At 43.3% G+C, this 25,314-nt stretch overlaps 1 protein-coding gene and 1 long non-coding RNA gene across 5 annotated transcripts in view; one reads left to right on the forward strand and one right to left on the reverse strand.

Annotated features, from left to right (window-relative positions):
* The window catches only part of bahcc1b (BAH domain and coiled-coil containing 1b), a 67,056-nt gene extending 45,389 nt beyond the window's left edge, over positions 1 to 21,667 (reverse strand). The window contains exons 1-3 of one of the 4 annotated variants that reach the window (XM_040023250.1): positions 20,312 to 21,667; positions 20,159 to 20,197; positions 8,743 to 9,076 (exon numbers count right to left, since the gene is read on the reverse strand). In XM_040023250.1, the coding sequence (XP_039879184.1) occupies positions 8,743 to 8,914 (172 nt within the window). In that variant the 5' untranslated portion in view covers positions 8,915 to 9,076; positions 20,159 to 20,197; positions 20,312 to 21,667. Of the gene's footprint in view, positions 1 to 8,742; positions 9,077 to 9,341; positions 11,411 to 12,760; positions 12,966 to 20,158; positions 20,198 to 20,311 lie in introns of those variants that run through there. The other 3 variants (XM_040023251.1, XM_040023249.1, XM_040023252.1) reach the window with 3 other exon arrangements.
* LOC120728397 lies at positions 14,213 to 17,571 on the forward strand. Its single transcript, XR_005694713.1, has 2 exons — positions 14,213 to 14,526; positions 14,607 to 17,571. It is a non-coding gene; the product is annotated as an uncharacterized LOC120728397 (long non-coding RNA).
* Positions 21,668 to 25,314: the final 3,647 nt, after the last annotated feature.

A 25,314-nucleotide genomic window follows, 5' to 3' on the forward strand; every position in this document is an offset into this window, starting at 1 on the left:
ATCTGTGAATAATAAAAATCTTTTTTTATGATTTGCTTGTTTGTTTTAAGAAAAAACTGAATATGCAGAAGAGAGAGCACAGGTATGACATCCAGGAAATAGTCATCCCACTGGGATTATTAACCAGAAATCCAATGCTCAGGGGGGTGCATGTTCAGTTGGGATGTCCCCTGAGCACTCGGCTATTGGATCGCTCCAATTAATTATTTCTTAGCTGTTATATATGGAATTTTGAGGGTTTTTTTTAGCAATACTTGGGTTTTTTCCTAGACCAGACTGGACCTTTGAGAATGACAGAGCATCACTGTGCATAGTGTTAAGGTGATGAATTGATGTTACCTTGTTTTGACAGAAATGCCTATAACGCTTTAGTAAAAGGAAACCAAATGAACAATGCTGTTTTTAAAAAGAATAATAATAATAAAAAAAAATGCTCATTTTGCTAAATTGTTTTTAAGATGGTGCAAAAAAAAAATCCTCTTTGCAAGAAAACACTGAATAATTTCTCACATCACAATAAAAAAAGAAAAAGATAAATCCAGGCTATAAGCCATGTCGTGTCTTCAGCACTTCACTATTTCCCTGAATGCCCAAAACTGCACAGACTTAAAAGAAGAATTTTCACACCAAACTCAACGTCACATTGCATGTTGAGAAATCCCCTATCAGAAAAAAAGGTAAACATCCTGGCATAACTGCAGCCTTCTGAGCAGCAAAATAAATCAGTATGCCACAACTGAAAAGAAAACACAGGGCTGCTTCTTTGTTCTCATGCTTTCTTTTATATATATAACAATATATAGAAATATGTAGGATTATACTATTTAAGATATATGTCTTATTTCTAATTTTTCTTTTCTGCCCTTCTGAACAGAATTGTATTGAGTATTTTGTAGTCTAGCTTTGGATGCAACGTTAATATCTGTTCCACTAACGTTTATTTGATTTGAAAAAAGACAGAGCCTGCACAAGTTAAGCAAAATGATAAAACACAGCGAGGCCAGCACTGGGAGCTTCTGAGAAAGCAACACATTCATACAGACGTGTACACATGGAGAGCAAAAAAGCAAAAAAAGAGAAAAAAAGCCATACGTATGTGAGCATCCGCACACAAAGAAGTCCTTGTATTATGCGTGCATGCATGCTTCCAAACATTACAAAAACACACATCAAAACAACCGGAAAAGACAGTAGGTGGTTATTAAAGAGACAAGAGAGAAAAACAGAGAGAAAGAGAAGAGACACTTTACCGGCAATCAAAGATGCAGAGGAGAGGAGACAGGAAGAGAAGGAGAGGGAAGTGGAGGTAGAGAGAAACGTGCAAAAAAGGGAAGAAAAGGGGGAAAAAAAGGGAGAGCTTGCTTTTAATCAGCCTGGATCCAAAATTTAGACAGGCACACACAGAGGCACGAGCAGTCCCTGTAGGATTAGGGCCTTGGCACTGTGTGTGTGAGTGTGTGAGAGTGTGTGTGTGTGTGTGTGTGTGTGTGTGTGTGTACTGTGCACGTCCCACGAGACTGATTAGCCATGAATGACTGATGACGGATCTTTGCTTTTTTTTCCCCCTCCTCCTTGCTCTCTCTCACTCTTGTTTTCTTTCTCACTACTCTCAGCTCGGGCAAGAGCATGGGAGAGGATACTCCCTCTCCCATCACACACAGACACGCACACACACACACACACACACACACACAAAGCTGCACACAGCTCCATGTATATTCAACAAAGGCTCCTGAATATACTTAATGCTTTCATGTGTGTCACTGTGTAACGATCCATGCTGTTCCACACAGCTGCTTCTCTCTTTTTCTTACTCTCTTCCTCCTTCACAATCATGCACACACACACACACACACACACAAATATGTACCTATTTCCTGTTTAGGAGCACATTAGCTGTATTTCACACCAAATACTAAATCTGCTCAATCTGTATGACAGCAGCAGTTTGACTCTTGAAAAACACTGAAGGGTCCTGCATTCAGGCGGCAGGCCGACCACTCTGCCTCCTTTAACCTCACCTCCAGATGAACCTCGGGCCACCGCCATCCATCTAAAGCCCTGACAGCAAAACAAACTGGACATAGACCCGCCTGAATGGAGGCCATTACAATATGAATGAGCCAAACAGAGCTGAAATGAATCGAGTGGAGAAGCAAAACACAACAGCTGAGAAAAGGGCCCGGGCTGAGTCAAACGAGTCAGCTCAAGTGACGATGAGTCAGGCAAAATGTGACCCCGAGACAGGGTAAAAGCAGAGGCCTGTCTCAGGTGTCCGTAGCCGTTCTGATAAGGGTTACCTTGCCGTGGTGCTTGCAACACTGCTTTTTCAGGGGGTGCAGACCTGTGGATCCACCGAGACTGTGACATCATGTCTGTCCCCCTGCTAAGTGATGTCACCTCCCTGTCATGTTGCGTAAATAGGGAACTGCCTTGACCCCTCTGAAGAGGAGAGAGGCCATAAAATAGCTGGGAATTACAGCATCTGCACACTTTCTTTGCACATATGTGGTGACTTTTTTCATGCAGTCATGTCATGAATAAGAGCCACAACGGCGAACAACTTATATTGTTTTTTATGCACGTGCACACACACACACACACACACTCACTCACACATACAAAGCCCCCGTCTTCCTGTACAGAGTAAGAAGCTGTTTTAGCCTTGTGTTTTGCGGGCTGTTTAAAATGTCATTTTTCTCTCGTTTCTCTGACTTCAAAGGCGCCTCACTGAGCTCTCACTCCCTCTTGCCAAATCCTCCAAACGTTTCTGATTTAGTGAGTTGGCCACGGGCCGAGTAGCACCGGGACGGGCCCGTTAACAACTGTCCGAGTGGTGGGGGAGAGGAGGTGAGGAGGAAGGAAAGGAAAAGGGAAGAGAAGAGAAGGGAGAAACAAATGAGACAATGTGGAAAAGGGAGAGGAAGCAGGCTGAAATTGAGACAGAAATAGGAGGACTGCTGAGAGAAGGTCTGCTAACAACGTGAGGAGGCGATGGGCGTGTGGGGAGTTAGACAGAGACGGGAGATGGATATAAGAGGTGGGGGGATCGATTGAAAAGAGAGGAGAGAGAGAGAGAGAGAGAGAGAAAAGGGGGGGGGGTGAAGGGGGCCATGGCTGTGAGGAGGAGGAGGAAGGAGGGCTGGAGCACCACTCGAGAAGCTGAGAGGAGCAAATGCAATAGTGAAGGGGAAGTGAAAGAGGAAAGCAGAAGGAGGAAGAGGGGAGGGCGGGCGTGCGATTAAAGAGGGGTGAGGAAGACCGGGGGGGGGGGGGGCAAAAGGCCTGGCCAGTGAGAAACAGAAGAAGAAGAAGGAGAAAGAGGAAAGAGGAGCAAGTGACAGAGAAAGAGGAAAAAAAGAGCGCATGGACACAGGAAGTCTGGCGCTTTCCATTCACTTCATGACACATCAAATCATCAGATGGTGGTGTGTGTTCACACCCCGGAGATGTCGCAACCAAACGCACCCCACACCCTTCAAATCACTGCTACCGACAATAAGCAGCTGTTCTCGTGTTGGAGGAGAGTTGGAGATGAGACAAAAGTCTTCCTGTCACAGTGGCAAGTGCAACTTCAGAACAAATGCAAGCTTCACTCCAAACTCAAACATCAAAAGATTTTTCCTTAATTTGTTTAATTCAGTTCCCCTTTCTACTGATGTGACCTTTTAGACGCCTTAAATCTCAGCCACAGTTACTCCGAGGTCAATTTGACCTTATTGTGGAATATATTTAAATGACGCGCCACGGTTTGCTTGAAATATCAAAGCATACACAAGAGTCTCATTTGTAATGGAAATGCCTTTAATGACTTTACCGGCCCTTACTTAATGACTTAATGCTTTTAATGTGTCAACAAATTTCCAAAAAGTCAGGCTTGTTTAAGTGATTTCTTTGGCCCTGCTGCATATTTTAATCTCACGCCTTGATAAGTGCACAGCGCTGATGTGGGTGGGGAATCGGATTTGCTATATTTTGAGGCAGACCAAAAATCATGTATGTAAAATGCAATTTTGAAAAGAAAATGGTGAGCGTGTGTGTAGCGTGTGTGTGTCTGTGTTATGATGACACACACTAAAATTACTCCAGAGCCCAGTCCAGTGTGTTTAAATGCAATGCTGAGTGAGCTTTAACTGGAATCAATGGTTTTTTTACACTTGAATTTATTTTTCTACTCAAAGTCAAATATTGTAGATTTTCACCCAGTTTGCACTGAAATCGCCACAAATTTATTTTGATTTTATTTAACACATATAATATATTTTCTGTTGTGAAATTTATAAAAAGGAAAATAATTGTACATTATCCAACAAAAATACATATATTTAGAAAAATTTCCCTAGTGGTTTCCTACTCACTTATGCACTTACGGTCACTCGGTGTAGCGTAGTGCTGATGACACAAAGTGGGTCAGTCAGTTTTTTTATTTTTTATTTTAATTGAACTGAATTGACAGTTTACACTCGTCTCCTTCCTCACCAAATCCAGTCGCAGCTCGGCTGGCCGCAGCCTAGACCAGCTGTCTCCTCCACACAGGGGGCCGTCTTGCACACTGCACCCTAGATGTGCCCCCTGTACACCCCGGGTTGCATTGGTTGGATTGGAGATTGGTGGGTGGTGTTGGAAAGGGGTGATTGGGCTCGCTCACTGCTGACTCATCCTACACACAGACACATACACTCGCAGGGACAGGCTAGCATCTCCTCTCTATCGCTTTCATTCACTCACACTCTTGAGAAGCAGAGGAGACGCCAGGCTGGGGAGTCGGTGGGGGTGACGGCCAGTGGGTGCTGTCAGGCGGTGGTAATCTGACTGGATTACCAACCAGGTGGAAACATTCAGCCTATCTACCCCCCTCACACCCTTACCCTCCCCCTTCCTCCTCCTCCTCTTCCTTACTCCTCCCTGGCTCCATCCATCTATCATTTCTTCCCTTATTTTTTTCACATGCCTTTCTTTCTTTATCTATCTACGGGGCTTCCCTTTGCCTTTAAACATAATGAGTACCCTAGACACACACACACTACTCTATAGTAACTACAGGCCTTTAATTCCACAAGCATGGACAGAAACCAAACCCATGCGTACGCGCACAAACGCGCCGTCTCCTTCCATCGCCGTGCAGGTTGTTTGTGCGCCAAGGTGTGTGCAGGTAGTAAGGTGAAGGGGTGTGCCTCATCTGTGCTGCCGCAACGTTCAAAGCCTATGACAAAAAACTTCCAAGGGAAGAGAGAGATATAACTGACAGCCTCCTGATGAATGGACTGGATGGTTGTGCACACACACACACGCACAGCTACAGGCATTTGTAGTAGAGATATGCAGAATTTAACTACAGGGTCTTGTGTTTCACTAACAACACCGAACATGGGGAGAAGGAAAGGGAAAATGCTGGGATGAAAAGGGGGCATAAGCTGAAGAAAGAGCTCAAGAGAGCAAAGACCGAGAGCGACCGAGAGAAAAGAAAGTGAGAAGTGGCAGAGAGATAATCTAGTCTATGACATTATGGTTATGGTTTATTGCTGTTTTAAAGCACAAAAAACAAGCAGCTTAAGACTAACGTTCTTCAAAGTGTATATGTGTTTGTGCGTTTGTGCAGCTGCATGTGTGCACACACAACATGAATGTCAACTCCTTCCGCCTGCATTACTTAGTCACACAAATGCACACTCGTTCACGTACACAATCATGTAAACAAAAACCGTCTGCTGTCTGGGAAGTAACACACCTGTTCAATGACAAGAGCAGCCACGCCCTCCATAATACTGCACACCTGTGCTTCTGCGGGCTAAACCTAACCCTAATCGCACACGCAAACACACACATGTACACACACGCACACATACACACATATACACTTGCACAACTACTGCCCAGGGGCTAACATCAGAGAAAGGGGAAGAAAGAGAAAGAGAAGGGGGGACTGGAATAAAAAGCAAAGCAGTGAAAATGGGAGGGGAAGAGAGCAAGACAGACAGACAGAGACAAAGGCTTTCCCACTGCTCCTATCAGTAATCTAAACGCCTGTGTAATATCATTGTGGGGTTTTATCAAATGTGGGCTGAGTCTTATGGCGTTGGTATGCGTCTGTCATTCCATCACCTTGTCAAGCGCGACCATATTCAAGCAGACACCATGCTGATCTAAATAAGAGGCTTCAGCAAATTGATGGATTGCAGGTTTTCCAGGATATGAAGAAGCAGGGGAGAATGAGGGGAGTCTTTTTTTTTTCATTTTGGATTTTTTTAAGTGATATACTCAGTTTGATACTGCGAGACTGTGTGTATATATATATATATATATATATATATATATATATATATATATATATATATATATATATATATATATACATATAAAGAAATAGTGAGGGTGTCTTCACAAAGATCTGAAACAAACCCTTGTCAAAAGCTCCCCCTCCACCCTCCTGTCCCTGCTATGGCCAGCTCCACATCACATCTACCCCCTGTGCTGAGGCCTAGGGCCAGGCATACAGCTTTCTGGATCTCTAAGGGGGGCAAGGACAAAGGTAACCCGCATCCTAACCTCCAAGCAAACACACATACATACACCAACCCCCCATCTCTAAACAACAATCCTCTATGCCCATCATGTCTGTCAAAACCCCATAAGGGACATGCATGGAGAGTCTGGATATCTGGAATCTCAATACAGTGTCATGCACCTTGAGACCCAGTGAGAGGCCCTCTTGAATATATTTCAATAGCATTATCACCCTGCATTACTATGCTTATACCCCCTTTATTCAACATTAAAGAAACATTTTTACACTGGGCCATTATGCATGTCAGCGCACAGCAAAATCAGTCAAGGTGCTATTTAAACTGCAATGCAGGTTACATTTGTATTTGATATATTAGCTTTGAAAATGAGCTGGGCGTGTTTTTGCTCGAATGGTGTGTGTGGAAATCAGAAACAGGCAGGCAGCTCAGCGTGTCATAAAATATAGAAAATATTTTATCAATATAAGTTAATGCATGGAGACTGAATCATTTATAATATATTTAAATGTGGTAAAGTGTTGATCAATATTTATGTGAATTGTTTAATAACTATTATACTGAAAAGAATGTACGTATGAGAGAATAAAGCAAAGCTTAATAACTTTTGTGCAACAACACGTGTTTTTAGACGTGTTGTCAATAAAATGTGTTGACATTTAGACTTTTTTTACTAAAATATTTTTTAAAATAATAAATAAATAACGTACAGTATCAGTTCAAGTTTTAAGAAACGTACACTTTACAGCCTTAAGTCAGTTTATATAATTAATATATTTATATATGAATATTTTTTTAAAATGCAGAGGAAGAGCCCAAGTTTACAAACCTAAATGCTCACGTGCAATAAAAAGTATATTAAACAAACCAAGCTGACGTAAAATTGCATTTTAAATTAAAAAAATAATAATAATTGAAAAAAAATTCCTCTCATGTGAAGAAACCAGAACCACAGAACCAGGAGGTGGAGCACGAAATATCAAAAGTAATTCACGGTAGGATTTCTGGAAAAATCCACGCGTGTTGACCTGAAATGTGAAATGTATTTTAGCAACTAAATAAAAATGAAAACCCGGTTTGCCTCATTTTTTTCCCTTTTACACATGAAAACAAGCAAATACACGCGAGACGTGGATGGCCACTCTTGACACACATGGTAACTAATGAGATTTCTCATGTAACACGTATACATTCATCCAGCGCGTGGGTATAAACGCAGTATGATTTCGGACAGTCTTTTCTTTCTCTCTTTGCACGCACACATACGCCCCCCCCCCCCCCCCCCCCCCTCCCCTATTGAGACAGGATACCAAAGCTACTTGTTAAATCTAATGCATGCACTGTCAACCCATTCGCACCCCGTCACGTCTTCGCTCAATATAGAAACCGGATTTTCTGGTATTACCCTCACCTCTATTAGCCAGAGCTCCCCTTCACTCACTCAGTCCCCCCTCTGCTCTCCACCCGGCAACTGCGACCCCCAGTTTGCGCCCAGCATAAACCAAAACCACCAAAAAATAATTTCAAAAACACACACACGTGAAGGAGGAGGAGGCGCTGCGCAGAAACTGGCTCGGCTAATAGCTTTAATTTATTGTTTAATGGGAAATATAAGCGGTGGAATAACCCAATTCTAATTAATTACATCAACTGGCAACGATTAGTACTTCGCTAATTGATGAATCCAAATAAATCTATGACAAGATTATGCCACTAATAATCCCAGCTTGATATGAAAAGAAAAGAAAAGAAATAAAACCAAATAACCCTGGAATTAAAGTTTTAAAACAACAACACCAACAACAAAGGTGAGCTTGGACTGAGTTGTAAATTTAGAGTTAATTCTATCTGCAAAAAGAAGACACATTACCCTTTTTCTTTTATGTGATTTTATATACAGTTTTTTAAATTCTTGCATTTCGGCAAACAGCCATAAACAGTTGATTAAATAAAGTTAAAAAAGATAATTCCTAAATTCCCCCCACCCCCCGAAAGTCGGAGCACTTTCCATCAGCGTTAAATTCTAACTCGTCCCTGAAGAGCTCCAAGGTTTTATTTTGCAATATGGGGAACATATGCTTCAGACAAGAGAGACAGAGAAAGAGAGAAATACAGAGTATATATTTTCTTTGGGTTTTTTGTTTGCTTGCTTGTTTTGTTTTTTTAATCCACACTTCTCTGTAGTTACACGGGGGGGGGACACCTTGCTTCCAAAACTGACCTGAGTGCGGACCCATGGAAAGGTGGGATGAGTAATATTTCCCGGGCTGGAAGTGAGCGGGGTGCTGCACGGATCCGTGTCCGCCTGGCGCCATCCGAGACGCGGCGCTGTGAACCAAGGCGCTCCGCTCCGTCAGGAGGTGGTGCGGAGGAGCGAAATCTCGGCTTTCCATCCCGATGAGAAGCGATAAATCCCAAATCCCAAAGTAAAATCCGGAGGCACCGAAGGTTTCAGGCACCCAGATGCAAATAATCCCTTTTTATGAACTTCGTGCTCGCCTCGCATTGAGCGCGGTTTTGGCTTTGCAGGGTCGAAACGGAGTCCCCGTCATGTCCTACAAAAGAGAGAGCAGGAGACGAGTCAAAGCGCTGACAATGACGAGCCAGCCAGGGATGTGGCGCTGAAGAAAAGGCTTGACTGAGAGACAGTCGCTGCTCGTGTTTAGACAAACAAGCACGGTTTACAAAGAGAGAGAGAGAGAGAGAGAGAGAGAGAGAGAGAGAGAGAGAGAGAGAAGAAAAAAGGAGGAATAAGAAGCTATTCAACTGTCACACACAACAAACGTCCTAAAATAAAATAAAATCCCCACATTTACTGACCAACTTTGGTTCTGCGCTGCACACTAACTTTCTAACGCCGATATGCGCCAGCTCGGAAAGGTGGGTGAAGTCTGCACTGTGGATGAAAATGTGGGTGAAGTGAGTTTACGTGGATTTACCCCGCACTACATCGTTGGCCCCAACAGAGGAGCCCCCCCTCCTCCTCCTCGCGACCAAACACAATGCAAATCCTGAACACGGGAGCTTCCTTTAGCAGCGCAAAAAAGAAAAAAATGAAAAAAGAATGGAGCAAATGACGAACAAATGAAGCATATACAGTACAAGAGTTCACGGCGGTATAAAGCCTCTCCCGGTGAAGGAGTTGTTGAGTCTTGAGGCTCAACAAGCGCCGGTCATAAACAGGCTGGACCTTGGGGCACTTGCGCTAAAACGTTAAGGAAACCATCTGCACCAAGTATAGAATGCGTAAAAAAACATATTCTTTTTTTTCTCCTTCGGGTGACTCAAATAGCCTATCACTCTTTGGTTTCAGACGGATACCGTCAATACGTTTATCTTTTGGTGTAAATTGAGATTTTAATTCGAATCTGATCCGGTTCATATGTGGAGGAAATGTTGATTTCTGACTTGGATCGACATTTCTCATATAGGTTTTATAAACCAAGAGCGCCTTTACCGTTCTCTGTTTTTTTATATACACGTGTTTACCAAAGTTGCTTCACCATCGCTGTTTGACTTTTGATAGTTTGCACCGTTGAAATCGGGATTATTATCCGTTGTGTTGTTTATTGAGGAAAACTGGCGTTGAAACAGCCATTTCTATCAACTCATACGGAGTCAGCCGCAGTGGCCCTCGCCTTCTGACAATAGCCATGCATTTCTGCTACACGTACTGTATATATAGGATACAGTGTAATCACAAACACAAATCAAATCACCTCTATGCTTCATCGCCAGAGTTGTGAGGTGGGCAATAAACAGTGAAATAGACTAGGAAATCATCGCGTTTATATGTATACCTCATAGCCTAGGTCATTTATTTAAATAGGACTCCCTGCGATGCTCATAGGGAGCTCTGGGTGCTTCCATGTACACCCCCCCCCCCCCCCACACACACACACACACACACACAAACACACCTCAGCAGTCCATCTATTAGGCCTTTCAATGCGTGGCACGTCCATCTAGTGCTCTGTAGATGCTGATAGCACCTCCCAGGAACCAAGATAGAGGAACAAAGAAAATACCAAATGCTCTGGTGGACCAGGGGCTTTATGAAGTGCATAAGAACAGCCTTCATAAGCTCGGATATTCAAGTCTTCTTTAAGTCACACACACACACACACACACACACACACACACACACACACACACACACACACACACACACACACACACACGCTGCTCAAGGACTCAACTTTCAGGAATTGTATTTTTAGAGGGGATTTTCACCCTAGCTCCCTAAAGTTTCGCAGTTCTGATAAACCCAGCAAATGTGATCGTGAATCGTGAAAATGTGTGTGTGTGTGTGTGTGTGTGTGTGTTATACGTCCAAACATTCCCCGTAACGCTTCCTATAAGGATATTTTTGCGCAAAGTGCGAGGGCATGTAAATAATTTAATTTCCTTTTTGTTTGCTGCAGGATGTTATTTTTTTCTGACCACATGTAGTCAACAGTAACAGGGGAAAATAAGGGTAAAAGAAAAATAAATGGGGGGAGAAACGGAGGCTGCTGCTGTTTCTGCTGCTGCTGTTGCTGCTGCAAGCTCACTGGGAAGGCAAAATGGACTCTCCTGTCCCCTAGGCAGTGAGAAACAATGGCCCTTCTCCACGGGACATCAATCATAAACTACTATCGTCTGACATTTGTCTATACATTTTTACATTTTCTGTCCATAAACACACGTCCTGGATATTTACATTACACGTCAACAGAGAGCCACTCAGACTACATTTAACAACCTGAGTCTAAATCCCGTGTTATCACACTCCACGCAAACAAGCGGCGTGAGCAGATCGCGCGTAACAGTTTTGGGAAGAAGGGAAAAAAATCATCATTTGAATCTGCAGTAGCGTGTGTGTGTGTGTGTGTGTGTGTGTGTGTGTGTGTGTGTGTGTGTGTGTGTGTGTGTGTGTGTGTGTGTGTGTGTAGCCCACATACGTGAAAGGCGTTCAGACTTCCTTCCACTCTACCCAGACCTCCTAAACCTTCTACACACACCTCCACAAGCACACACACACACAAGCACACATCCACTAAGCAGTGCCCCGAAAAGGGTCAAACTGTCGTCAGAAGAAAATCCCCCCCCTTCCCTTACAAAAGTAACCACTGCTGGTCAAGACGACATCACATGAACTTCGCACAAAAGCCAGCAAATCCGCAAAGAATTGCGTTTGTCAGAACTAATGCAATTGAGGCTTCGAGCATAAAAAGAAGAAAAGGAGAGAGAAAAAAATGCGCCTATTTATCTGTGCGTGTGTGCGTGTGCGTGTGTGTGTGTGTGTGCTGTTTGAGCATAAATCTACTATATCATAAATGCGTGAATCTTTGGATAAAAATGAAAAAATAAAAGAAATTTAAAAAGGCATTTCCTTTTGAAGTGGTCCGGGTCCAGAGGGCAACTGGTTTCCCTCAACAATTTAGCAATAAAGTAAAGTCACAAAGCATAACCGGCGCACTAAATCCGGATATTCAGAGGCCGGCTAAACGGGAGAGACAAGCCCGGCTGAGCCGAAGACAGCTCGGCGTCTACACAGCCTTCACACCGAGGGAGCACTGCAGCTTGCAATAAAAAAAACCTCTACCTCTCTCTCGCTCTCTCCCACACACAGAGATAGACACACAAACACACACACACTTGCACAATGGAGAACTAACAAAGAAATAATCTACAATTTAAAATTTGTGAAAATGGGCTCACTGAAAGAGCAGAAAGGTGTGGAGCAGCACCCCGAATGAATTAGAAACACACGCTCGGCTGTGAGGAGAGGTCAAATCAAGAAGTGACACATATCGCCCACAGCTCAGCACTGCACACTGGACAGGAAACGGTGGAAATAAAGCTACGTGAAATAAATCCCCCCCTTCCCCTCCCTCCTGTAGATTACAGTAGAATCGTGAGATCTGCTCCTTTAATGTATTTAGCAAATGAGAGATGCCTACAGATTAATATTCTGCACAGAACATCAGACCATCTCGCGTTTTATTGCCTCTAATGGAATGACAGCGGATAGCGGTGCGCTCAGAGAACAGCCAAGGTATACCTCCATGTAAATAAAAAAAGATTAAAAAAGACAAAATAATAATAAATGTGTAAACTAAAATTCTCTCTTACTTGAAAAAAATGAACATGAAAAAACGGCATTCAAACGGCTACAATCACACACACAACACACACACAAAACAAAACAAAACAAAAATGACAAAAACAGAACTGTAAAATAATTTCCTACTCACTGGCAAGTTACATCCACCGTGCGGCGAGTGGCTTATAATGAAAGAAAAAGTACGAAAAATATTCAAAGTGAAAATCCCGGAGTCGCAGAGATGAAACATGTGGGATTGATTACATCCTATGCTGCTGCAGACTGTGGTGTGCAGTCAGTTGAGGTATGGGAGAGACGCATCGTAGAAGTTCAGGCTTGTAGTGAATCGAGGCTCGTTCATGCAGCCGGAGACTCAGACACGCCGGGAGGAGGGAGGGAGGGAGGGAGGAGGAGGAGGGAGAGGTTGAAGGGGTGTGTGCGCGGGGAGGGGTGGACTCGCAGGCCTATTGGTTTGAGAACGACAATGTGAAAGCGTGCCCGTGAGGCGCTCCCCCACCACCGCCCCCACCTACCCTTTTCTATACACCCCCCTCTACGCCGCACACACACACACACACACACACACACCACACACACACACACACCCCTTTCTACAGTAAATGCGCCCTGCCATTGGTTGCCGTTCGGAGCCAATGAGGAAGCCGGAGGATCCGCGGAGCAAAACGGCGGGCGTTTGATTTGCAGCCCTCGGCGCACTGCGCGGAGGAGACAGGCGGCACGGAGAGGAAAGGAGCCGGCTCTGCCTGCGCTTTCTGATCGCTGGTGGAGAGCAAACAGCGTCTAGCCTTTTATGCCGTGTGATCCCGTTGCAGCCCTCTGTGCTGTCTGTCTGACTGCAACGCTGTTTTATTATTATTGTTATTTTGACTGACAGCGATGGCGTGGTAGTGTTGTTGGCGCTCCTTTAGGGAAATCTCCCTTTTATGCTCTCCTTTTTTGATCATCTGCTAAATAAATCCTTATTAGAATTTGAATGTACTTTAGTGAACAAGCCTGCTCTGTTTTGCATGTGTGTGCAACTAAAGTCACAACGAGACCTACATTAGCAGGCCTGAAGATTCAGTGTAGAGTGCAGATTTGCTATATTATAATAAAAGTCTGCTTAAAAGGGGGAAATAAATGCTATTGGAGTCCTTAATGGTCACTGCAGGATAATTCAGGCTCTGTATAAAGGAATGTGTTATAGGTTTACACCTTTTAGTTAATATGGCGGGGGATTAAAAATATTGCATCTGTTTTAGGGAAAAATTATGATTGCTGTAAACACACAAGATAGGCTACGGCATACTGTATATTACCTATATCTATTTATATATATATATATATATATATATATATATATATATATATATATATATATATATATATATATATATATATATATAAGCTACACACACACACACACAGGCAAATTGAATCACTGCATAATTTGAAAGCATTACTGTCCTTGGGGTTGGCCCTGCACACGGTTCACTAATTTAGCCAATTAAAAGTGGAAGGATATGGGGGCTTGTGTGTTTCCATGTCGAAATATATGAGCTGCTATAGGCTAATATTGCCGCGCGGGTTTGTTTATACGTGGAGGCAAAGGGTTAAAACTCGGGTGCTTCGGCGCTGCGGAGCTCCCGATTGGCTGGCAGGTTGCCAGAGCACTGTCAATCACCGAGTGTAAACAAGGCTCTGATTGGCTGCTGGCCAGTCCGCACTGGGCTGCCTGAAAAAAGCAATTACTGCCCTTGCGGTTTCAAGGCGGCCCCGTGCTGAACGATGAAAGGAGATAAGGAGGGGCGGTTTCAAGGCGCCCCCCACGGCGAACCCCGTTGGCCCCAGAGCAAAAGGAGAGTCAAGAGTGACTAAATCAAAGGGAATACGGTTAAAAACAACAACAACAAAAAGGTAGGGGGGCAAATTACACGTTGTAATAAATGTAGGGGATAGATTCGCGGAATGGTGCAATAACAACTTGTTTTTTTTAGAAAATGGAGGCGAGGACGGCAACAAGAACCGGAAAGCAACTATTTCTCTGCCGAGAGGGAGCTCTTCTTCTTTCTTTTATGGTGGAAGAAAAGTTTTGTCTACAAAGGAGACAGCGGAAAGACGGCCGAATGTGGGGGGTTTTTCTTTTGAGTTTTAATAAACAGAATAAAAGCATTTTCTCATCTAAACGTTAAAACGGTGACACCACTGTATAGTCGGAACCGAGCTTTGATTTTGGGCGGCACGCACGCGGTGTTTTGACCAAAAACTTTTTCTTTTTTTATTGCCAACTAATCAATAACTAAGTGGACATTTCCGGGTTCACGCGGGAGTATAAACGGTAGGTCCGTGACGATAATAAGTTGGTCTTTAAATTGTTTGTGAAAGGGTGTCGGAGGGTTTTTGTTTTCAAATATTCCATAAAATATTATATATAAAATATTCCATAAAATATGGAAACATTTTTAATTAGAATATTTAAATATGTGTCATTACTTTGGCTAAATGTTCGAGTCCTATTACAAAAACACACAAAAAAGGGTCATGTTTCATTCTGCAGACAAATCCTTGCAGCCAGCCTGTGTGCTTTTTAGCTGAACTTTTCCACCACCGGCACCACTGAGCACGCACTTTATAAAGTATATCCAGGCTGTTCCAACTGATGTCCCTTTACATTAAAACAGAGACTCTCTCCCTTTGCTTTGGTCCAGTCCCAAACAAAACATTGGTGGGGGGAGTGGAAAAGGGGGGGTTGGGGTGAGCCAAGCTGGTCTGCAGCCGATAGATAGCTTATAAAACTGTACTCGCACGGAGCGAGGAAGGGGGGGGAGATCTCGACACTTTCGTGTGAGAGGAATTAATTGATACATATAAAATTCAAATCAAATAACGCCAAAGCGCGCAGATTTATCGCGGCCGTAATTAGATAATCGTTACCGTCTTTTCCCATTTACCCAGCAGCCTGCGTGTCCGAGCCCTGCGCTCTCCAAAAGGCTTCAGCCACCACATTCACAGACACACACACACAAAAAGATGCACAAAGCTGGATTTTATGAAGACTCGCACTGTTGTTCAAAGTGACTATTTTAATAGCCCAAATGTGCTTTGAGGCCAGTAAGACGCCTCTAAATTATAACGCATTAGAGTCCATTAAGGTACAAATTAGCATTGTGAAAGCTGGTGCTGTTGGTCCATCAAAATATGCAGGCTGTGTATTTACTCACCGGGCCTCAGTGTGAAGAAATAGATTTTTTTATATATTTATTTTTAATGAATAATTATTTTTCTAATAAGGGGGTTCTATTACTTGCATGAAGAAATATATTAAAAGACCAGGTAGACCAAATATGTTTTACTTTATCTCACGCCAAACAACAAAAACTCCTGTGGAATACAGCGTAAATTTGGATCTTAATTAACCATTACAGTAAATGATTAAAATCAATGTTGACGCTTTTCCTGACTCCAAGAGCTTTTTTGGGGGGGAGGGGGTGTTTTTGTTGTTGTTGTTTTTTTTAAGGAAAATTAGAAGGAAAACGAGTACTACATCCAACCCTACTACACAGCGTGCTGGGCAATGCGTGTGCAGCAGACTATACTGACTATACCTGACCAGTAATAATTAATATTATTATTACTATTAACTGACTTCATGTCCCCGCTCAGTCTCCTGAAGGTGTTGTCCTGTGCGCTAATGACAAGAGGGACAATAATAAAGACTCCTGCTCCGCAGCTCACAAAAAAGGGCTCCGCCACTTAAAACAGAAATCTGCATTTAATTTATTTAGTGACAAGGAAAAGCCTTTTACTGCTTGATTTTTATTGGTTCTCTTTCACTTAAAAAGAAGTGGGGGGCTGGGTGTGCGGGTCGGTGCGTGCGTGTGTGGAGACAGAGACGAGAAAGCACAATACGCACACACGCACACCCAAGCCTCCTCTGGTCCGTGTGCCAGTGTGTGCTACCCTAGAAGGAGGGGGGAGAGGAATGGAGGGGGGTGGGGGGTAATTAATGCGGATTGACTGATTGCTCTTGAAACAGACCGGTCCTGCGCGCGGATTGTCCTCGAGCAATGAAGCGTTCCTGACTGACACTTTCCACCTACCCTTCTTCGCTTCCTCTTTTCCACTGCTTCTTTCCTTCTCTCGCCCTCCCCTTTCTCCCCTTGCACACTGGGAGCAGTGGGCGAGACCGCACGAGCTCGGCCGCTTTTTCCTGACGTCCAGCCCCGGCCAGCAGAGGCACTTTTCTGCTCGAAAGCTCGGATGTCACATCTAACAACCCAGCATTTTATTTGATTTTTTAACTTTATTTTTCTACTTTTGTGGGGAGGGGGGGTTGCTTCCAGACTGTGCAACTCTGTCAGTTCACTTCAGATTAGCTCTGTCTGAATATATCAACTTTAGCTATCTCGCGACGAGTCACATCACCATAAGGAGGAATTTTCCTCACATTAAAAGTAGATAGCTAAAGGGCGTTTAAGTTGCATTCTCCCCCATCCTACAAAACCGAATAAACGTCTGAACTGCTAAATGGGAAGCATTATTTTTTAAAAGCATAACCCAAGAGCCAACGGGAAACACATTGAACTGGTTGGTTTTTACATGTGTCCAAATGGAGAGCAGTCTCCACGGGAGGCCCATCGTTCAGGGCAGCCCTTCTTATTCTCACCAGATATTTCCGATAGGCCTTTAATGATGAGAATTTCCAAACGGGGTCATTCGCCAGGGAGACGCCCCGACAATCCAAGGTGGTGCAACCCCCGTGAGACAATAGAATCATATGAGAGGAGAAAAGAAGAGAAGCGCTGCCAAGCTTTAGGACTGTGTTATAAAATAAAGGAAGAAGAAGAAGAAAAGGGCTGTTCCTTTTCCCCGAGCTTATAGCTGCTCTCTCTCTCTCTTTTGGTTCCCAACGCATTTTAAGACATCAACCTGATCACAAAAACAAACAAACAACAACAACAAAAACAACAGAGGAAACGTGGTGAAAACACAAGTTGACTGGACACACGCAAACAACGTGACCTTTTCTCTCCTGTGTGCCGGACAGATCCTGCTATAACGAGTCAGGAAATGCGAAATAAATAAATAAATAAAAAAGTTGCACTCCTCCACGGAAACACTGTAAAGCCGTATGTCTACTGACACCTTTAGATCGAGACACTGTGATGTACCATCAAGATGATGATGATGGTAATGATGGTGGTGGTGATGATGGTGACAGAGGGAATGGCTTGGGAACCAAATTAGTGCCTGTCACAGAGCCATATATCCGGCTGTGACCACCGCCAGGCCTGTACGGATGAGATGAAAACACCGGCATCTATTTATGGCCCATCAAAACACGCAGGTGGAGGCTTTAATTATCATTACCATACGAACATAAACAGCCATATCGTGTGTGACTTTGCGCTGTTTGCGCTGTAAGTTTGTACTCAGCAAAGGGTGAGGAGAGAGAGAGGTGGGGGAGTAAGCAACTTTGGGAGATGTTGCTATTATACACACAAATAAGTGGATTAAATATAACCCGTGTCTGATGTGCAGCGGGGCCACTTCAGCCTGGTACCTTCTTAATTTGTGTATTTGTCTTTTAAGACGTCGACAGCACTTCCTCCACCGCAGAGACGTGTACATGCACTCACACACTCGCGGGACGTTGAAAATGAAAGACGCCTTTGTATTTCTCTGGTTGCTCACAAAAAATGTTCATATAATACAGAGTATCTCCACGAGGGACAGTGGGGTCAAGAGGTCACCCACTTTCTGCAACTAGCCACACAGCATTTCAAGAAACGCCACTGATTCCTTTAACCGGACTTCTTTTGCAACACAGGACTTTGCGTGACTCCATCACGGTGACGCACCAGCAGCAATCTGACTGAAGAAACAAGACTTTCAGAAATCTTTCAACTCTGAGGAAGATGTTTTGAATAGTTTTGAACATACAATCCTCAGGACGTCCTGGAGTCTGTTGCTCAAACCATAATGGAAGACTCATTTTGAATGTATTTGATAAAAATTACACAAATCACGAGATTGTGGATCATCTAAAACCCATCCAACAATAATTAGATTTGGAAGTGTGCTCATATGTGTTCAGAGACTGAGCTTTAAACAACTTTCAGTGTCACATTAAGTTCAACAAAATGTGAAAAATGTGAAGATAACTTTAACTATAATAAAGGTATTTAAAAAAAAAAAAATATATATATATATATATATATATATATATATATATATATATATATATATATATATATATAATGGTTTTTTTTTGGTCCATACAAAATGAACACTAATTAAAAGCTACATTATAATTGGAGCAAGCTTTATTCCACCTGCTAAAAAATTTGCTGTATAATTTTAGATGATTTTGGGACATGAAATAAAATAAAATCCTAGTAAAATAAAATACTAAATTACTAGTTTTTATTTTAGTTTTTAGGACAAACTCCAGATGTGTGTGTCTAAACGATCAGAATTAAAGGGAGTGTTTCGTTCAGACTTCCCGTGTCTGCAAACTGAAGTTTATTTTCTTTTCCTATAAAGCGTCGGTGTGTTGGCTCTGCTTGAGAACTCTGGGAACTGTGCACGCGGGCGTGAACACTGTATTTGACTTCACGTAATCACGTCGGCCACAATCTTTCGTTAATTATCTAAACAATGGATGCGTCTTTGAACGTTTATTTTTAAATAAATAAAGCACAAGTACAAAGCAATAATGCAGTGGAAACTTTGTGGTGGTGGGTGTGGGGGGGCTGGAAAGAGAAATCCCTGCATCAGTCTCCAAATCCAGGATCAGTCAAAACTACCCCCCCCCCCCCCCCCCTTGCTGCCACTTTATCAAACTAAGGCAGAAATCAGACGAACTGCCTGCCAACGTTTTGCCCGTGTGTGTGTTACTGTGTGTGTTATTGTGTGTGTGCGTGTGTGTGTTGCTGTGTGAACAGAGACAGAGTGAGACAAGCAGATAAACAAGAGCTCAGTGTAAGTGCACAGTTTTGCCGCGTAACTTAGTATAACAGGAGAAAACCTGATAAATTATAACACCCAGCTAAAGGGTGTCGCTCGAAGAAGTGTGTGTGTGTGTGTGTGTGTGTGTGTGTGTGTGTGTGTGTGTGTGTGTGTGTGTGTGTGTGTGTGTGTGTGTGTGTGTGTGTGAGGCCCCAACTGACAGACCTTCTCGCATTAACTTCATACTCTTAAAAGTATCCATCTGTGTCTGATGACAGATATCACACGTTTTAGGACAAACCGTTGTTGGAATCGTTCAGCCTACAAAAGCGATTCTGCAACGTTTTGTGCGTTTTTAGATCTAAATAAATAATCACAGCTGTACAATCAAACATATACATAAATAAATAATTTCATGTACGCATACGCTACTGGACTGTGGGGCCACGGCTCAAAAAACGCTTATAGAAATGTTTAGGCTAGTTTTTAAAAAATGGCATTGAAAATACAAAAAAACACAGCGATCGATATATAGATATATATTTTTTAAGAAAGCACTCCTTGAATAACGTCAAACACAAAACAAAATACCACCTACCTAATAAACAGATGTTCCCCCAAAGCGCCCAGCTTTAAACTAAAAAGGAAAGAAAATCAAATGAGAGTCTTTCTTCCTCCCCAAAACTTAAAAATAATCGAGCTTAACGCGCATTCAACTGTGTAGCCTTAAACAGTCCTCCCATTTACTTACATGTTAACTCTTTTTTGCCGAATTTACCCACCGAGGGATTTCTCCCGTCTACAAGCGGCAGGATCTTCTGGATGTGAGTCTCCGTGAAGCTTGTATAATAGCAAATTTATGCCCGGATGACGCGTCCTCTCGCTCCCACAATGGAGCTAAAGCGCTGACATTAAATAGAAAATTGATGGAGAAACTCTCCCTTGCTCCCTCTCCCTCTCTTTCCCATGCACTCTCGTCTCCTGCAGGAGACTAGAAGCTTTCTTGCATTCTGTTTTTTTTTTTCCAGGGGAGGGGGCAAAGGGACATCATCAGGCATGCTTATATGAGTCGTGCACCAGGAATACTCCCACTCCCATTCCCACCAACAAAGGTGTAGCTTGAGCTCACACACATTTACTCACACACTGACACACACACACCTTTTTCTCACCACTACTGTTTGTTTTCATTTGTGATTGTGCTGAACCGGATCTATGCGTGAAGGTGGAGCAGGAGGAGGAGAGCAGGCCAGTCACACATGCAACTTTCTGATATTTAGCTTTAAGAGGGGGTTTGTTTTGTTTTTTCACCAAACTGGCCTCCCTGTGCTTCCTCCTCACTCCACAAGTTTGATCAGACTACTAAACTAGGTCTACCGTTCATCTGCGTACCATGTTTTGGCCTATCACGGCGCTGTAATGGAAGGCAGACCACACCAAACTCCTTGTTTTTATTTGCGGAATAGTTCAAGTCTGGCATGAAAAGGAGCAATCAGTCCTTTCTGGAAATCTAATTGATAGGCCCATTTGTTTATAGTGGCGGTTATTTGGCAAATGGTAGGCCTAATTACCGCCTGGAGGTCACAGTTTACCCACCTTTCTTCTTTTTCTTTTCTTTTTTTAAATTCACCACTGGGTGCATCACTGCCTGCTCTGTATGTAGACGCTTTCCAGAGTTTCTAATTTTTTATTTTTTTGAGGGGAGGTTTATTTCTGAAGATAAGCAAAACAAACAAAAACAAAAACACCCAAACAAAACAACAACAAAAAAAACACCGCCATACACACACGGCTTCAATTGTAAAGCGCTATAAACGTTTAGCGCGGGCGTTAAAGAGTCCGCGGTATTTCTGCGCGTTCGCCTCCGCCGCCTTTGATCAAGTCCGAACGGTCCAGACAAGTTTGCGCGTAAAAGTGAATTTATCTCCACGGGAAGGAAGTCGAGCCTGCTTCGCTGCGTCTGCTGTGGACTGGAAAAAAAAGAAACAGAGACGTGATTTCAAATGAAATCGCACGCGAAGACCGTGCTCCCTTTAGGAAAGGCGCTTCGCTGATAAAGCGGACACCTACGTGCATAAAACCAGTGAGACGCAGGATGGAGAAGAAGCTTGGAAGTGATCGCAAACTAATGTTTGTGCCGCTTGTTTGTTGGGAGTCGCCTGTCCTTCACGGACAGCACCTCAGCCACGGCTTTCTCCTCTTCTCCCCCTCCAGTGCAGCAGCCCCCACCACCACACCTCACTCATCCACCACACTGGCTGCCCCGCGGGTCACCGCTTCAGGAGCACCACGTCACCACGTTAACCCCTGCATCACCGCGTCCGCAAGCAGGGCCAAGAACCCCGTGGGCTTGTACAGAAGGAGGGAGGAGGGGATCCTCAAAAACTAGGGTGCCGAGGACCTCCAAGCGCCCCGAAGGGCGGGTCCTGAGTGTCTCCAGCAGAAATGAGGAACAGGTTTCTTTTAATTTATTTCAATTCACCCAACTACAGTTCAGAATATCTGCGGTAATTAGTCTCCATTCGCTCATTTTTCTCTGTCTTTTTTTCTTTCTTTCTTTTTAGTAACGGTTGTGAATTTTCAACAATTACGAAATTTTAAATCTCGTCAACCGTGAAGTACCCAAGCCATATAAATGGTTACACAACGAACAAAAAGTGAAGTATTGCAGTCGAGAGGCTAAAAATAGTGAGCGAAGACATGAACATGCTCAAAGCAGAAAGAAAAAAAAGATTTACATGACAACTCTTGGTTAGATTTTTTGGGGGTGTTGGTGGACTCGTCTAAGTAATGAAACGCTTTGACAATGTGACATCAGACGTTTCCATCCCAACAGCAAGAAATATGCTTTACCAGCCCCAGCAGGCAAATGCACTTAGACAAACTCAGAGTTCAAGCTAAGTAATTCTATTATGACTCTTCCAAACCGCTGCTGCCCTCATCACAGTGTTGAAAAATATAAACTATTCTCAAGACCAAAAGCAACACAATACATACATAAATCCTTCCAGTATGGTTTTGGCTCTGCCTCTGAAAGGATTTATGGGAAGGGGAAGTGGGTAGGTCACAGCATACCCCACCCACTGAGGAACATGACCTTCATTTGTCAATGGCCCGCTGTTGCATTGTGGGTCATGCAGTTTGGAGAAAGTTATTCTCATTCCATTTTACATTTGCATAGAAGTCAACACAAGCTCGTCTAAACTACATCCTATTTTAATTTAGGTGTTCCTGACATTTACACAACTTTTCTCTTTCCTTCTGCACGGCATTACACCCTAAAGCCTATATCTGTATCATCAAAGAAAAGAAAGTGCTTTCACTCTACTTCTGCCACTTCAAATGATTGTGTCTGTGTTTTTATCTCACACATCAGCTTCTTCAATTCTTCCACAAGACATCACAGAAACTCATTTGTTTGTTTCCTGTCACAGTTGCGAATTGCACCGTTTCAGCCGCCCCAGCAGTGCATGCACAAACTGAACTCGGACTAACCAGTTAAATATCTCCCAACCATGTCATCTCTGACAGAAAAAAACAAGAAGAATATTTCAACCAACGGCTACAGCCTGAAACGCAAACCCCTCTTCCTCATTAAAACAATCACAAACAAAGCCAGTTTGCAACTAGTTCTACCCCCTCTCACTGCTCCACACTCTGCTCATGTTGGGTAAACACACCTTAATAAGATACTATCAGAGGTGTCAGGTGGCTTTCACTCATGAATTCCTTCACATACATTAGCACCTGCTGGAACAAAGTTATTTCTTCGGGCAGTGACATGCCTCTGTTCCTTTGCAAGGAAAGTGCAAAAAAACCCAAAAAACATCTTTCTATGGTTTCGTGCTGTACTTTATTTATATATATATATATATATATATATATATATATATATATATATATATATATATATATATATATATATATATATTAAAAAAGCCACACCGCGTGTCATTATGCAGTAAACATATTTACACGGGAAACATCTGTAATGCTTGTTACAAAATACAGCAGCTGCAGAGGAGACAATAGTTGCCCTTTGGAGCTTTTTGGCGCGTGTTTGCAAGAAGCTTTTAAGCCGATCATGATGCTGCACGCATATGGCAGTATTGATAAACGTGGACAAATGTTTGAGATTTCCTCTGTTGATGTGATGCTTCTCATTTGTTCTGGTGTAATACAGTTGCTCATTCTTAACCCTGTTCTGAGACAGCTCGCCTGCGTGTGTGTGTGGACCCCTGATATTTGTGTGTGTGTGTGTGTGTGTTTGTATGTGTGCGAGACACAGCTGCAGTAGGTTAAGAATCAGACATTAAACCTGTCTCTGGTTCCCATTTGAGGCCAGCTCCTCTCTGGCAAATGAAAAACACTTCAAGGTGCCACCGGACCTGAAGACGGTGCCGGTTTCAACAGCTTACATGGTCATGTGATGTTTGGAGAACGGAGATTGTTTGCCCCAGAGGCTCACACACACACACACACACACACACACACACACACACACACACACACACACACACACACACACACACACACACACACACACACACAGGACTGCAAAGGAAGCCCCCAAGTTTATAGAGGCCTAGTGACCCCATAGGCGAGGCCAACTGGATAACCGGGATGGCTGCAAACGGGTGAGCTAAGAGAGCAAAGCATCCTGGGACATGACTTCTTGCCAAAGCACTAAATTCTTTCATCTCTGTTCTCATATTGTAATGCATATCAGTCATAAAAGTGTGTTACATCACTGGGCACACAGTGGTCCCTTTCTCTTGAATTTGCCACGAAGGTCTCCGTGTCTTTATACGAGTTTGGCCTGTATGCATATTCTATGCTCCAGCATTAAAGCACAGTGTGCTGAAGTGACAAACAGAGACATCTCTTAAATGTCATGCCAGGCCATTCACCCCTCCATGCCATCGTCCATCCATCCTCATCTCTCTAAGCTTTTTTTATTGCAGCTGCTAATGTAGCAGCCAGAGCAGAAACAAAGCTAGCTTTGTGACCCCCTACCCCCTCCTCACTGTCTGCTGACGTGTTCGCTTGTTCTCCATGTCATCCCCTAGCCCTTGTTCCCCTTCCAATCTTTCACTAAAAACTTCTTTTCTTCCTTTTATAATCCCCCCCCCCCCCCCTCCTTCTTCTTCACATCTGCAGCAGCATCACGCGGCCTGGCGTGGCCGGCCTCGAGAGTCATGTGATCTCCGGGGTGGCTGTTGCCTGGGAGAAGAAAAGGCAAGTTTGTGTCAAAATCCATTTTTGGTCCAGCTGGAAGGTCACAGGTCATTTCAACTCTGATGTAATCAGAGTAAAAGTGAGTCGGCCCTTTTGTAGCTTGAGCTATCTTACCCCTCTTTTCACTGTCGTTAATACTTATCTTTCATTTGTTTGTAGCTTTTTGGCCTCCGGTCTGAGCTAAATATCTCTCTTCAAAGACTGACCGTGACTTTGATTAAAGATGCACAGATGTGGCTAGCAAAACCAAACATCAACAGAATATGAGAGACTTCAGCCAAACATGTCCCGGAGCTGGACGTTAACAGATAGACACGTCATGTAGACTTCTCATGTGCATTTTTTCCTCGAGCTGATGTTCCCAGTCTCGGGTAAGTATCCCCAGGAGTACACAGACAGGTTACTTCAACTAATCTGAAAAAGAAAGAATACAGCTGAATTACAAAAATGAGTGGACCTGTAACAGTTAACTAAAAATTATGGATATGTGGAATGTAAGAAAAACTAAACAAAGCA

Source organism: Simochromis diagramma, unplaced genomic scaffold, assembly GCF_900408965.1.
Source record: "Simochromis diagramma unplaced genomic scaffold, fSimDia1.1 OVJJ01000208.1, whole genome shotgun sequence".
NCBI lineage: Eukaryota > Metazoa > Chordata > Actinopteri > Cichliformes > Cichlidae > Simochromis > Simochromis diagramma.